General features: G+C 29.6%; 2 protein-coding genes across 7 annotated transcripts in view; one reads left to right on the plus strand and one right to left on the minus strand.

Moving 5' to 3' along the window:
* Positions 1 to 4251, minus strand: LOC107444363 (Nuclear export mediator factor NEMF homolog Clbn). Its single transcript, XM_016058479.3, has one exon. The coding sequence runs from the start codon at positions 3829 to 3831 to the stop codon at positions 940 to 942; it is 2892 nt and encodes a 963-aa protein (XP_015913965.2). The 5' UTR covers positions 3832 to 4251; the 3' UTR covers positions 1 to 939.
* Positions 4042 to 13222, plus strand: part of LOC107444359 (uncharacterized) — a 26113-nt gene continuing 16932 nt past the window's right edge. The window contains exons 1-5 of one of the 6 annotated variants that reach the window (XM_043047985.2): positions 4042 to 4654; positions 8626 to 8686; positions 8778 to 8864; positions 9559 to 9652; positions 10269 to 10416. In XM_043047985.2, coding sequence (XP_042903919.1) covers positions 4583 to 4654; positions 8626 to 8686; positions 8778 to 8864; positions 9559 to 9652; positions 10269 to 10416 — 462 coding nt within the window. In that variant the 5' untranslated portion in view covers positions 4042 to 4582. Of the gene's footprint in view, positions 4655 to 8625; positions 8687 to 8777; positions 8878 to 9544; positions 9653 to 10268; positions 10417 to 13222 lie in introns of all 6 variants that reach the window. The other 5 variants (XM_043047987.2, XM_043047986.2, XM_071177851.1 and 2 more) reach the window with 5 other exon arrangements.

Consider the following 13222-nt stretch of genomic DNA (forward strand, 5'->3'; position numbering starts at 1 on the left):
TTTTTAATAATTTGATCAATTTTTGAAGAAAAAAAAACTAAAATTTCAAATTTTATTATCTATTATGAGAAACTTTATGCTGATAGGTTCTGAAGCAAACATCAAACAAAATACAGCTGAAGACATGTACTAATTCTGTCCCAATAAAGTAAGCAGAATTATTGAAGTTTCAAACAAACGAAAGTTTACAATGAACCAAACAGCATAAAAATAAGAGTTCTTATTTTTTAATGAGCCAGAAATACAATATCAAACATTTTGCTGTGATTCTTTCAAATGTGATAAACAATTCTAAAATAATTCTGATTCTTTCTAATTCATTAGATAAAAATTGATTATTAAACTTCTTGAAAAATCCATAACCATTAATTACAAAACAATGGTTTTTCTATTTAGTTGTCAATAAGGATATAGTCGAATGACGGTCCAGCAAATCTGAAATATTTAAAGCATGTTTCTGAACTTCATACATAAATTTTGAGGACTCAATTGGGCACATCATAAGAATAGATATAAATAATAGCTTTTCTTTCTTTTTTTGTGTCCATGAATTAATTCTTTAGAGCCAAGTAGTTAAATAAAAATATCGCTTCAAATTTATGTTTAGGTTATTTAAAGTCTTCTAAAGAAATAATTTCAGTGTATCATACTTATCATTTTTTATGAATACAAACAATTCAATATTGAAAATATCCTTTTTATAGTTAAACTCCTCACTTTTAACTACTATAAAAAGTGAGAGCTTAAAACTCTTGACTTTAAAAAATAATAAGAAAAAGAGAAAAAAATTATAAACTGATTTAACATTGCCAAAATTGAGCAAACATTAGGAAGATTTCATCAGGAAAGTTAAAAAGTCAACTTAAAAAAAAATTATTATTATACAAATAACAAAACAATTTCATCACATCATAGTATCAAAACATTTTCAAAAACATGTTATTTCTTTTTATAGCTAGCAGCAGAAATTTTAATCTTTCCAGGAAGATTTCTAGATATGTCCTGATCTTTCACACTCTTTAATAAATCTTTTTCTCTCTGAGTGGCTGACTTTTCCTGCAAAAAGATTTGCAAAGCAGTCTTAGCAGCTTTACCTCTCCTGCTACTTCCTGGTATAATTTTAAGTTTATACTTATAGTTCAACATAGAAGAATAAGGGGCACAAACAGGAACAGAAAACAGTAAGATATCATCAGGAGTCGGGCATCCAGTTAAAGAATTGAGCACTTTAAATTCATCAGAAGTTGATTCTTCATCCTCCTCATCTGAAGCATCATTTTGTATTGTCGTTGCACTCTTTTCTTCTTCAACGGGTTTTACTTCCACGATTGTATTTTCCAAAGGAGCTTCAATAATAGTAACAGATTTCTTTGGATTCTTCATTTGTTGCGGTTGGTGCTTCACCTCTTTGCCTTTCTTATTTTTCTTATGCTCCTTAGTCGGCCCAGCAGAACCTAATATTCTCATTCGCAATTCCCGCTCTTCTTCGTCCTGATCTTTATATTTTTCTTTTATTTTCTTCAACTTACCGCGCTGTCCTCTTTTGGGGGCAGTTAGTTTATTTTTGGCTGGCTCAGTTGGGATATTTTTGTCCTCCTTTTGATTGTTTGAAGGAGCTTTTTTTGTATGCTGGATTATCAAGTTTTCAGAATTGCTCTTAATTTCTTTGGAATCATTCTCCTCAGTAGTTTCAGAAAGAACATTTATCTTAACTTCAGTATCAGGAAAATATATACCTCCTTTATCTTCTTCAGAATCAACCGCATTTTCCTCTACAGACAACTGATTATCAAGCGTCTTTACACCCCCAGTATCATCATCAGCATCTTTAGTATCATCATCATCAGAAACACTGTCGTGCTCCGAGTCATCATTTAGATCTTCCTCGTTTTGGTCCGCATTATTAAACTCAATCTGATTACCTTCAACTTTGCTGCTCCGCTCGTTGACGTGATTCTGTATACTCTCTTCATCTAACTTGAACATGAAACCAAAGCCCATAATAAGATATGCAGGAGTTAAATAGTTTTTCTTTCCACGAATCATAAAACTTCCTGTAGTGAGATATTCACCAGTTGGAGCTGTTTTTGAGACCTGGTTAGCATAAACCCACCATGCGCTAGTAACGACCTTTGCATCCCATGCTGAACTATTACAAACTGCCATTATTCCAGCTTCATTTAAGGTTTTTGGAGAAACATCACCACCTTCAGGATTTTTAATCACAACACTACTAGCACCATGCAAATCTGCGTGAACATATAAATCATTTGCTTTCAAATATCTTTTCACCAAGAGCTCATTTTGCTGCACATCTCGCCCTGCTATTACCAGATAATTTTCAGAACTTATAAACCACAAAAACTTTTCAAACCACATGACTTTCCTAGCTTTAGTAATACTTGTTGTAACAGCCACTTCTTTCAATGCCTGTTTAGTTTTCTTTTCAGCATTTTTGAAAGCTTTTTCAGACGACTCGATCGTTTTCTGCTCTTTCTTGGAGTGAGCTCGTTTCATGTCGTAATATTTCCTGGCATTTGCATAGGCTGAAAAATCCAAGTCAATATCGACCAATTGTGGCTTGGATTCTTCATCGTCACTATCGAAATGTGGATTAGAAAGAAGTATTGTGAAATGATTTATATCCAACTTTAATTTTTTAATAGCTGATGCCACTGGATCACCTTCGAATTGAGCTTCTTTAATTAAATCCTGAATATGAGACCAACTGATTTGGTTAGCAATAGCACTTCTTATAACTGTAATTGCCTTATCAACAAGATCTAAATTCATTTCAATAAGCTGAGCTTTTTCAATATCAACAGCTTGACTCTCATGCAATTTTGAAAGCCTTTGCTCGTGATCTTTCTTAACATTCGCTAATTTTTTCAATGCTTCTTTTTCTTTCTGAAGAGCTTTCAAATCTATTTTTTGACCTTCCATGCTAGAGAAATAATTATCAACCGCTTTGTCGAAAGTGGGGTATTGAGTATATTTCAACTCAGAAAACTGATGAAAGAGATAAGGATGGAATTCAACATTGGCAATAATCTCTTTAGCGTCAATATTATTTTTTTCAATTTTGTGAAACACATATCCACTACAATTTTTGGCCAAATCTTTCATCAACTTATCAGCCTCTTCCAAAGAATGAAACAATTTCGGAATATCTTCTGGAACTTTGAATTGCTTGTTTATTAAACAATTTTTCCCGAAATTATTTTTAAGAAGAACATGATCTAAGAGGGCAGGGCCATATACAACACGAGGCATTAAAATTTTTTTTAAATTTTCGCCATCTTTAGCACTGTTTAAAGCAAGACAGATTTCATCTTTGTTAAAGCCAACTGTCGACATTCGGGCATGGTCAACAGGATATTTCTCCCGAACTATAAATTTTACATCTTCACTCCCAGAAGCTCTAGGCCTGAGAATATTCAAAATAGTATATTCGTAATCAGTCAAAACTATATTACCTCTGTCATATAATTCTAAGATAATATGGTATGCGGCCTCATTGATACCAAATTGTAAATCAACAATTCGATCAGTTCCCAACTGCTTGATACTTTCTAGCCTTTTATTTTTGATGTGTTTCCTGAATTTCATCGAAAATCCTGAAGGAGAAGGATTTTTTGGCCACTCATATTCAGTGGTGTGTATTCGAATACCCGATTCAAGTAAGAGAACAACTTTTTCTTCATAACGATTCAAGCGAATTAAATATGTTTTGTTATCTATATCATACACTTGATTAACTCGCATACCAATATGTTTCTGTAATTCAGAAACAATGGCAATAATGTCAATAGTGCTGAATCTATTCTTCATACTGATTGCAATATAGAACAATTTGTAAAACTATAATGAATTTTTAGGAACCTAAACTAAAAATGCTGCAATTTGGGTTATGCTGAGAAACATATACAAAAAGCCGGAGAAGTCAACCATTACCTTTATTTACATTTTTTGATGTCGTAATGTTTACGACATCAAATTTCAGCAACTTCGTACTTAAATCAGGCCAATAACTATAACTATAACTTGAATCGGTTTTTATCAATGAAAAATTTTGAAAATATCTTCACTGTTTTTATTTGATTTAAAAAACTTATATGTTTTTTTTTCTTGCGGCTTAAGTATTAATTAGTTTAAATAATTTCAATATATCGATATTGTTATGTATATCAAATATAATTGATATCGAACGATATCAAATATAATTGATATCGTTCACTCTCAATCAAAATTTCAAAATAAACAAAGCGCTGAGAAAGAGGAACATGAGTTTTCATTTCAACACGCATTGTGTCGGTAAAAACCCAAATTTTTCAAATTCTATGCAATAGCTATTTAATAGCAGATAACAGAATTATGTTTATTTAGATTATTCCTGGGTTTTTTAAACATGTGCCATTTTTAATGTGAAATCTATTTTTCGGAGCAGAACTCATGATATCCGCTCGGAAATACTTTTTTTCTTTCTCTTCCATTGATCTGAAAATTTTTTTTTTACTCGTGATTTCTGAGATTTGAAACTGTCGAAAAGCCTTATTATTTCTGTTTCTTGTATGTTTTTGCTATGTACTCGTATATAAATTTGATTATCTTCACTCTATGGTACATTGTTTTAAAAACGGAGAGTATTAAAATGGTTAGTATGTTATATATCTATAGACTATTATAAGTGTAATTTTAAAAATTAGTTTATTCTGTACCAGGGTTGGGTTTTTGCCGTCAAAAACTGGTTTTTGACATGACAGTGGTAAAAACCGTCAAAAACCTACTGTTTTCTTTAATTTATGGCATATAGCGGACAATATATTATTTTCACATAATTGGCCTTATAAATGAATGTTGTAAATGATTGCTATTGATTTTGTAACTATATACATGTATTCTTATAGAAGGATATACATTCATACAGTAATATTGTAATATGCTTATTGAAAATAGTGATACTTAATTTTATCATTATAGCTTGTTTTGCAAATGATTCAAAATTTTGCACTTCTTAATTGTTAGAAATAAACAAACAAACAAAAAAGCTTGGAACTATTAATAAATTCAAGAACTAAAAAGAAGAATTTAAAATTTGGCATTTCTTAAATATTAGAAATAAGCTAAACAAAACTTTCAAAACTTGTAACTACTAACTCTAAGTCAAGAATTACTGTTATTTTGACAAGTTAAAAGCTTTTTTTCAGTTGGAAAAGCACATTAAACAAAACTTATTTACAAACAAAATTACATGTTCAGTAGTCGGGGTCACTGTCCCGAAGCATACGATAGCAAGTGACTAATTTTGCGCATTTTTCATTGCCCAGTCGATTTCTGAGTTTAGTATGGATGAGTCCAAAATTCGAGAAGATTCTTTCAATGGAAGACCACCAGTCTAGCTCCAAGGAAGCCTGTCATTGAGGATAATGATAACAAAATGTATTGCAATGTTGCAAGGAAACTCTAAAAGGATTTCCCAGGCTTTTTCATGTCTCATTTCTGCATAAAATGTTGAAAACAAAAATGATACGAAAAGTTTATTTTATGAGGCTTTCTTTTAATGTGTACATGTGTTTCTCAAAGCAAGATTTTATGAATAAAAGTAATCAATCTTGACATTCTTCAGTAATGTAATATGCCAAACAAAATGATGCTTGGAAATGTTGAAAATTTTGTTTAGTATCCTAATATTTTACTTCAAATAGTATGTTTTAATGTAATCATGTTGGGAAAATGCATGAATCTGTTCTTAAATATCTTTTAACAACTTTTTTTCTAATTTTATTGCCCAAAAATGAACTAATTTTAAATTATAAGCAGTTATACTCAAATAAAAATACAGTTTTACCAAAACTATGGGTTTTTGACAGAGGGGTTTTTGACATGACGGTAAAAACCATGGTAATAACCGGTAAAAACCGTCATGTGTCAAAAACTTGCCAACCCTGTTCTGTACTACAGTATGCATGTCATTTTTATTTCAGGTTTCATTAATTTATTGTCGACTAATTGTTATATGGACCCCTGTTATATTTGTCTGTATGATACCTATGCTGATAAAGAGCTATTAGTCCTCTTTTTGTTTAATAATAATGTTATTGTTATTGATTTAGATCAAATTTTGATTTGTGAATTTTCAAAAAATATCTAAATAATCTGTGTAAAGTAGAGTAGTTTCGATAATTCGAGGTAGATGGGACCTCGAACTTTCGAAAACTCCATTTATCGAAAACTTTGAAATTTAAAAAGAGTGGAAGTTGCAGTTTTTTTCCACGTGTTGGTCATTGTATAGGAAGACTCGACTTCATGGGAAGCTCGAACAATCCAGACTCTACTGTATGTGATATTCTACCGCTAATTTGCGGAATTCCGCTACTCTCAAGACCAAAGATTTGCGGATTTCCGCTAATCAATTTATATTCCTACAAAAGTTTTGCAAAGTTTCGCTAATTTAAAATTTAAATTTCTAAACTTTCCAAAATCTCGTTAAGAAGACTTATTTCGCTCTTATCTGTACTGCATTTTTTCCCCTCCTAAGTTCTTATTCTCGTAAGATAACAACTTATTTTACACAGATTTGTTAGAAAATAACGCAATTTCAGGCAAAATTCAGGAACACAAGACAAAAAAAAAAAAAAAATCGGCTGGAATTAATGAACTACTGAGGAGAACACAAAAGTATAAAATTGATCATTTAAAAAATAATTCCAAAAGATCGTTTGCTAGAAAAAAACGAGGCTTTTTTTCTCAATTTTTAATTTTAATGAGTTGCAATTTTTATGCAAATTCCGAATTGCAGCGGAAGAATTATTTAATCAATGTGATATATTTGCCTTCTTTTTTATTTGGCTATATTGAATTACCTAATTTTTTATATGGTATTAAAAAATGGAAATTACGTATTGTGCATTTCATAAATCAATTCTCAACACGCTTGCCATTATTGTAAATTTTCTTTTCGATCATTTTTTGTCTTTTGTAGTTAATTCAATGCATTCTCTTATGATTTTTAAAATTCCGATATCATTATGGACTCAAAATTGAAATCACGCATTTCAGTGATCACTTTTTATTGGCTCTTTTTTTCGTAGATACCATCGTAAATCCACACAGTGTTTCGATCTTTTATCTGCTACCAATATTATGAGTTTTCTCAATGTTTTTCTTTTTAAATCCCTGTATTGTTTATTAATTATTATTAACGCAAAATTCAATTTGCAACAATGTCTTGATTTTGCGATAGACTTTTTCACTGATATCCACATGTTTTTTTAAAATCTCGATAATTTGATATAATATTATTGAGAAACAAGGAATTCGAATAGGACACTTGAATAATTACTTTTTAACACTCTCGATGTGGGGAAAATCTATGCAGCATTTCGATCAGGATTTTTTGGCAGTTATTGCTGTTTTGAAATTGTTATTTTTGCATTTTTTGTTATTTTTGAAAATCCCAAAAATCTTATAATACGAAAAAATCAAATTACAAGCTGGAGTATTCACTATTTCAGGCACTAATTTTATAGTTTTTTCAATCAGTGTTTTCGCAATTATCACCATTGATATAGGATGAATCTCCACATGTAGGTTTAATTAAGTCCTTTATAACCTATAAAGTGCTAAAAAGGAGGAAATGTGTAATTTTTTTTTCAATACGTATATTCTTTTATGTGTTGATGAGAAAAAATTTATTATCAGACAAAAAAAATTTCTTGCTCTCTTTAAATTTTATAAATGTTACTTTTGTGCATAAAAATGACAATCTTTTATTTATTTTCTATGTACAAAAAAATAAAAAAATAGGCATTAAAATTTTTTTGTAAATTCATCATTGTTTGAATTTTTCTATATTGAATATTTATTTTACATTTTTCTATGAGAAAAAAATACTATTTATTGTAAGATCATATAGAGACATGTATCGAAAACTGTTATTTACCAGTTTAAAAATGAAATTCTGAAATTTTATTCTGGGGATATTTCCATATTTCTAACTGTTCCTACCAACTGCCAAAGCTCGAAAAAGTTTTTAATCTTGCAAAAATTTAAAAAATAAATAAATTTTGATTTGTCCAGGGTTTGAATGAAAGTTATATCCTTCAAGTTAGTCCCCTTATATGACGTTTTTTATTTTTTATACATCTTTCTCGCCTGCCACTGTCTTTAATTTGCCAAATCTTGTGGATTATATTGACTCAGATACCATAACGGTTATCTTTCCATTATGTTTTCTTAGTAGTTTGCAATTCTCCCATCAATATGCTAAAGAAGAAGATACCGAAGGAAAAGTAAACCGAAAAATGTAGCAGATCCATTTTGGAAAACTGTGCATAATCTATTACTATGGTGATACAAATTGTACGCAAAATCTACTAATGTTATTTTTATTTGCAATGAAAAAGAAAAGGAGCCTTCCTCTGCTCTGAATTGGTTCAAACTTAGTTTGTGTGTCCTAGAAACTTCTTATTTAATACTCTGTCCACTACAATTTCCATCGAATAATGCCTTCTTTTCAGCAATTTAAAGTAATTAAGTGTTCATAAAAAGAATATGAGGTTAATAATTAATATTTTTAAAACTAAATCTTTTCTTTCTAATTTTTTAATATTTTACTTTCTCTAGTACTTTGAAGATTCAGAAATTGACTGTACTCCATATAATGTACCGACCTTAAAGTGTGAAGGTATGCAATCTCAGTGTTTAGATATTATATTTGAATGAATTATTTATCAATTTATTAGTGTCACAGAAGTATGTTTTAAAACATTTTTCAGATACTGACTGTGACAAGCCATTGAATTCAGATGATTTATTCATAGACACACCGTTGGATTCAGCTGATTTGTCCATAGATTGTGAAGGTATGAAATCAAAGTATGCTGAAATTAAATTTCCATTATTCATCCAGTAACTTATAGTAATTTAAACTATTATTGATCTGTGTTGTGCATAGTAGACCAATTTTCACACATATACAGTAGGGAATCGATTATCCGGAACGATCGGGACCATCGCTATTCCGGATAACTGATTTTTCCGGTTTTCTGAATCGCTACAAAGAGCCGTTTTTTTTTTTAATTGTTAAACCAAACTAAAAAAGAAAAAATTTGGAAACAATCTTAAAAAGAAGAAAAAACAATGAAGTAATACACTAATGATTATTTCCAAAATGATGGTAAGGTAAACATATTTCAAAAAAAAAAAAGAAAAATCCTAAAATTTTATGAGGAAAAAAACATTTTTTTAAAAATATGGCGGAAAAATTTATTGAATTTCGTTTTGGTTTTCTGGTTCTCTGATTTCCGGATAACGGGTTCTGTACTGCATATACACTTATTTATTTCCATTATAATCATTCTTGTTAATTTTCAATATTTGATTTGTAACTCGAGAAAAATAAACTTTTTAGTGAATATCAAATTACACTGTTCAAGGGTTTTACAATGGAATTGATCTTATTAATAAAGTACATTTTTTTTTCTCCACTTATTGCTTTTTTTTTATTTATTATTATTATTTTTTTTAGTAAACTTTATTTTAGAATTTTAATTTTAGGTGATCAGGACTGTATGGAACTTAGAAAAAAAAGGAATTCAATTGATTGTGAAAGCTTTGATATTTTGTTTTCTGCAAAATATGATTTAATGAGGTAATGATTTTTTTAATTGTGTTAATTAAACTGTGGCAGGATTTGAAAATTATATTGCTCAAAATTATAAAATATTGATCCCTAATTTTGACGAAAATCAACAGGATGTTGGATTTAACAGATGAATGGTATCAAAGGAAAAAAGTAAATAAATAAAATTGGTTATGTTTGATAAGTGATCATGATTGAGCATTGCAAAATAACTCCATTGAAACTTATTCAGTCTTAATACTTTTTTGTATAATACTTAATGCTCCTGATTTTTACTGTATCCTTTGTGTGATATGTTTATTTTTAAGATTTGAAAGCAATAAAATGTTCATATTAGGTGAATAGCTTTGAACCTATAAATTTGATCTCCAATTCCATTTAGTAATCGTTAAAAAAAATTTTTTTGATAAAATATTAAAATGCTCAAAATATATATTAAAAAAAAAAAGAAAAATTTTATGACTCTGATATTTTTAACCTATTTTTTAAAACCAATTTTATCTGTGTTATCTTGGTACAAAAATTGGTACAGTAACTTATAGAGTGTTTAAACGTATGTGACTTAAACTTGAATTTAATCATATCTTTCGATAATTACACCTTAATTTTAATAATTTTTTTTCAGAAAATCAATTACTGTTAAATTTAGACCTTTACCTGAGTATGTAGCATGTTATGAATATTATCAAGTTCAACTGCGAAGGAAAGAATTAACTGAAAATAACTGTTTTAATTTGTATCTTTTATGCGTAAAGGATCATGTGAAAAGTGAGGTAAGTATTTCTTCAGTGCAAACAAAATCTATCATTTATTCTACTGCATAAATTTAGCTCTCTCTTTTTTAATTATCAAATAATTAAAAACAGTTTATTACTATAGTTACATTTTTGCCCAAATTAAAAGGCCTCTGTCTCACCATCTTGGATTTTAGGTAAAGTTATTGATTTGCGTTTTCCTCTTTTTTTTTTATTAAATTTTTTTTTGTACTTTTTAAACTTTTAATAATAGAGTATCATTCAATAGCAGTATACATACTTTTCACTCCAAATTGGATAATAGGGCTATCTATCATAGCTTTCCATCTCTCTCTATTTGTACCCAGATAGCTCTCCTAGAAGCCTCTCTCTATGTCTCTCGTATTGCTTTCAATTCGTTTACAGTCGTTCTGAGCCAAGTATTTTTAGGTTTTTCTATTGCCCTGAGGGTTCCAATGAAAAACTTGTTTTACTTTAAATTTTTCTTGTTTACGTAGAACCTGACCAATAAATTTCTCTTTTCAATAGTCTTATACCTTTTAGAAAAAGATTGAAAATTAAGGGGTCGCTTTATTACTTTAGGTAAAATAAGTTTCAATTTTTAGAACTTTTATAAGTTTTTTTCCTCAAAAATGTCAACTTATAAAATGATTTATACGAAATGTTTAATTATGATAGTATTCAATTTTGTGATTTATGGGTTTAAGTAAATAGTTTGAAACTACACAGTAATGCGTTTTTAGATATTTTTAAAATTTAATTTTGTTACAGTTTAAATTTATGAAAACCCATTAATTTAAACTGCTAACAAAATTAAAATTTTAAAAATATCTAAATGATTGACGCTAAAGAGAGTTTTTTCAAAGTAAATTACTCTAAAACCATGGGCATCACCAGGGTCTAATTTTTGAAGGGGATTAAAGTAACAATACTGTTAGTCTAAGATAGGTACTCTGACCGCCACTAACAAGGGAAACTAGGGAAGTGTGACTCGCCAATTTTGAAATAAACTAGTGGGATGTAAGCCTTATAAGGAATAATTTTAGGGGGAAACATTCGTTTCGGCCCATAGAAGGTCCTGTGAGAGATAAAAAAATAATTCAATATATAGAAAAATCGGTATTTTATTACTTCAATGCAGACTATTAGTTATTGTAATCGTCTCATACTCCAATTAACTTATAATAATATAATATAATGCATATTTATTGTCAAAATTGATTTCGAAAATTTTATATATCTGTAGCTTTTCAGAAAAACCTGTTAGGTTAATTTAAAAAAAAAACTGACATCAAATTTTTTTAATTTTTTTTAAAAAACTTTCCGAATTAATTGGAGTATGTAATTGCAAATCAATTAATTAATTAATAATTAATTCGCAATTGATTAATAATTAATTAACAATTAACTCATAATTAGTTAATTTTCTGAAAAATTTATTAATTAGCAAATTAATCGGATTATGAGACAATTACAATAACTAATAGTCTGCATTGAAGTAATAAAAAACGGATTTTTCTATACATTGAGTTATTTTTTATCTCTCACAAGACCTTCTATGGGCCGAAACGAATGTTGCCCTCTAAAATTATTCCTCGTAAGGCATGCATCCCACTAGTTTATTTCATAATTGGCGAGTCACACGTCCCTAGTTTCCCTTGTAAGTCTGCATCAGTCTGGTGCTATGGAAACAAGAAGAGGGCATTCTAGGGAGGGTAGCTTCGATGATAGAGGTCTCTTCTCTCGCCGAAACCAGCCCTAAAGAGGGATCCTGCACCCCTACTGGAAATTATCATACCTCGTTACCATAGTCACCGCCACAGCTCCAGACGAATGTCTGGCAGAGTACCTATCTTGGACAAACAGTAGTTCTCTATCACAAGAAAACAACTTTCTTATGTATGCAAATATTTTATTTATTCTTGTCTTTAACTTTGATGAATTTAAATCAATAATGGTTCATGAAAAATTTTGATTATTTGTGTGTATGATATTATTGGGGACTAGGAGAAATTATTGAGGATGACATATACTTATGGTTAGGGCTGCAGGTTTGTCGAGGCGCGATGATTTCTGTGAAATTGTCATCTTTTTTTTTATAAAATCCGCAAATTTCTCAATATGTCTTGACTTGCCCGAAAATTGCTTAAAATTTAATTTTTTTTTTCATTTTTTATTTATTATTTTTATTAAACAGAATTTTTTTATTTTCCTGAACCTTAAATTTAGCATGTAAAATTGATTAGATATTTAGGGGAGTGAATCAATAGCAAAATGACATGAAAATAGTTCAGAGATAAGAGATAATCACAATCTTGTCAACTAAGGTGGTTTACACTTAGGGAGGGTAATTACCTTCCTGAAGTCAGTAAGAGTACAAAAGAAATTGGAATCACAAAAGAAGGAAAATGTTATAAATCAAATCTTTGACAGAAAAATTGTTATACATGCTATTGCACTGGGCAATGAAATTTCTTCTGCCTTTCTACATATCCAGTTAATTTTTCCTAGGCGGTTTCTTGTGATTTCTTAAATATGGATCAGTTTCTTAGATGAAGGGGGGGGGACTAGTAGTTAGTAGGGACTTGTAACTAGTAGTTTGAATGTAGAATGTTTGAGTTTTCACAGCAATTACTTCTTACAAAGCAACGGTCAAGGAATTGCGCATTGGTGAAGGAAAATTGATAGAGTTTTGGAAATCAAAGACCGAACGCTCCAAAATTGGCAAAAGTGGCAATTCGAAGTTTGTCGGTGCTTAAAAACAGCGTTGACACAGAAAGATCGTTTTCTAAGTATAAAAGTCTATTAAGTGATGAAAGATGAA

The sequence above is a fragment of the Parasteatoda tepidariorum genome, chromosome 2 (genome assembly GCF_043381705.1).
Source record: "Parasteatoda tepidariorum isolate YZ-2023 chromosome 2, CAS_Ptep_4.0, whole genome shotgun sequence".
In the NCBI taxonomy this organism is placed as follows: Eukaryota; Metazoa; Arthropoda; class Arachnida; order Araneae; family Theridiidae; genus Parasteatoda; species Parasteatoda tepidariorum.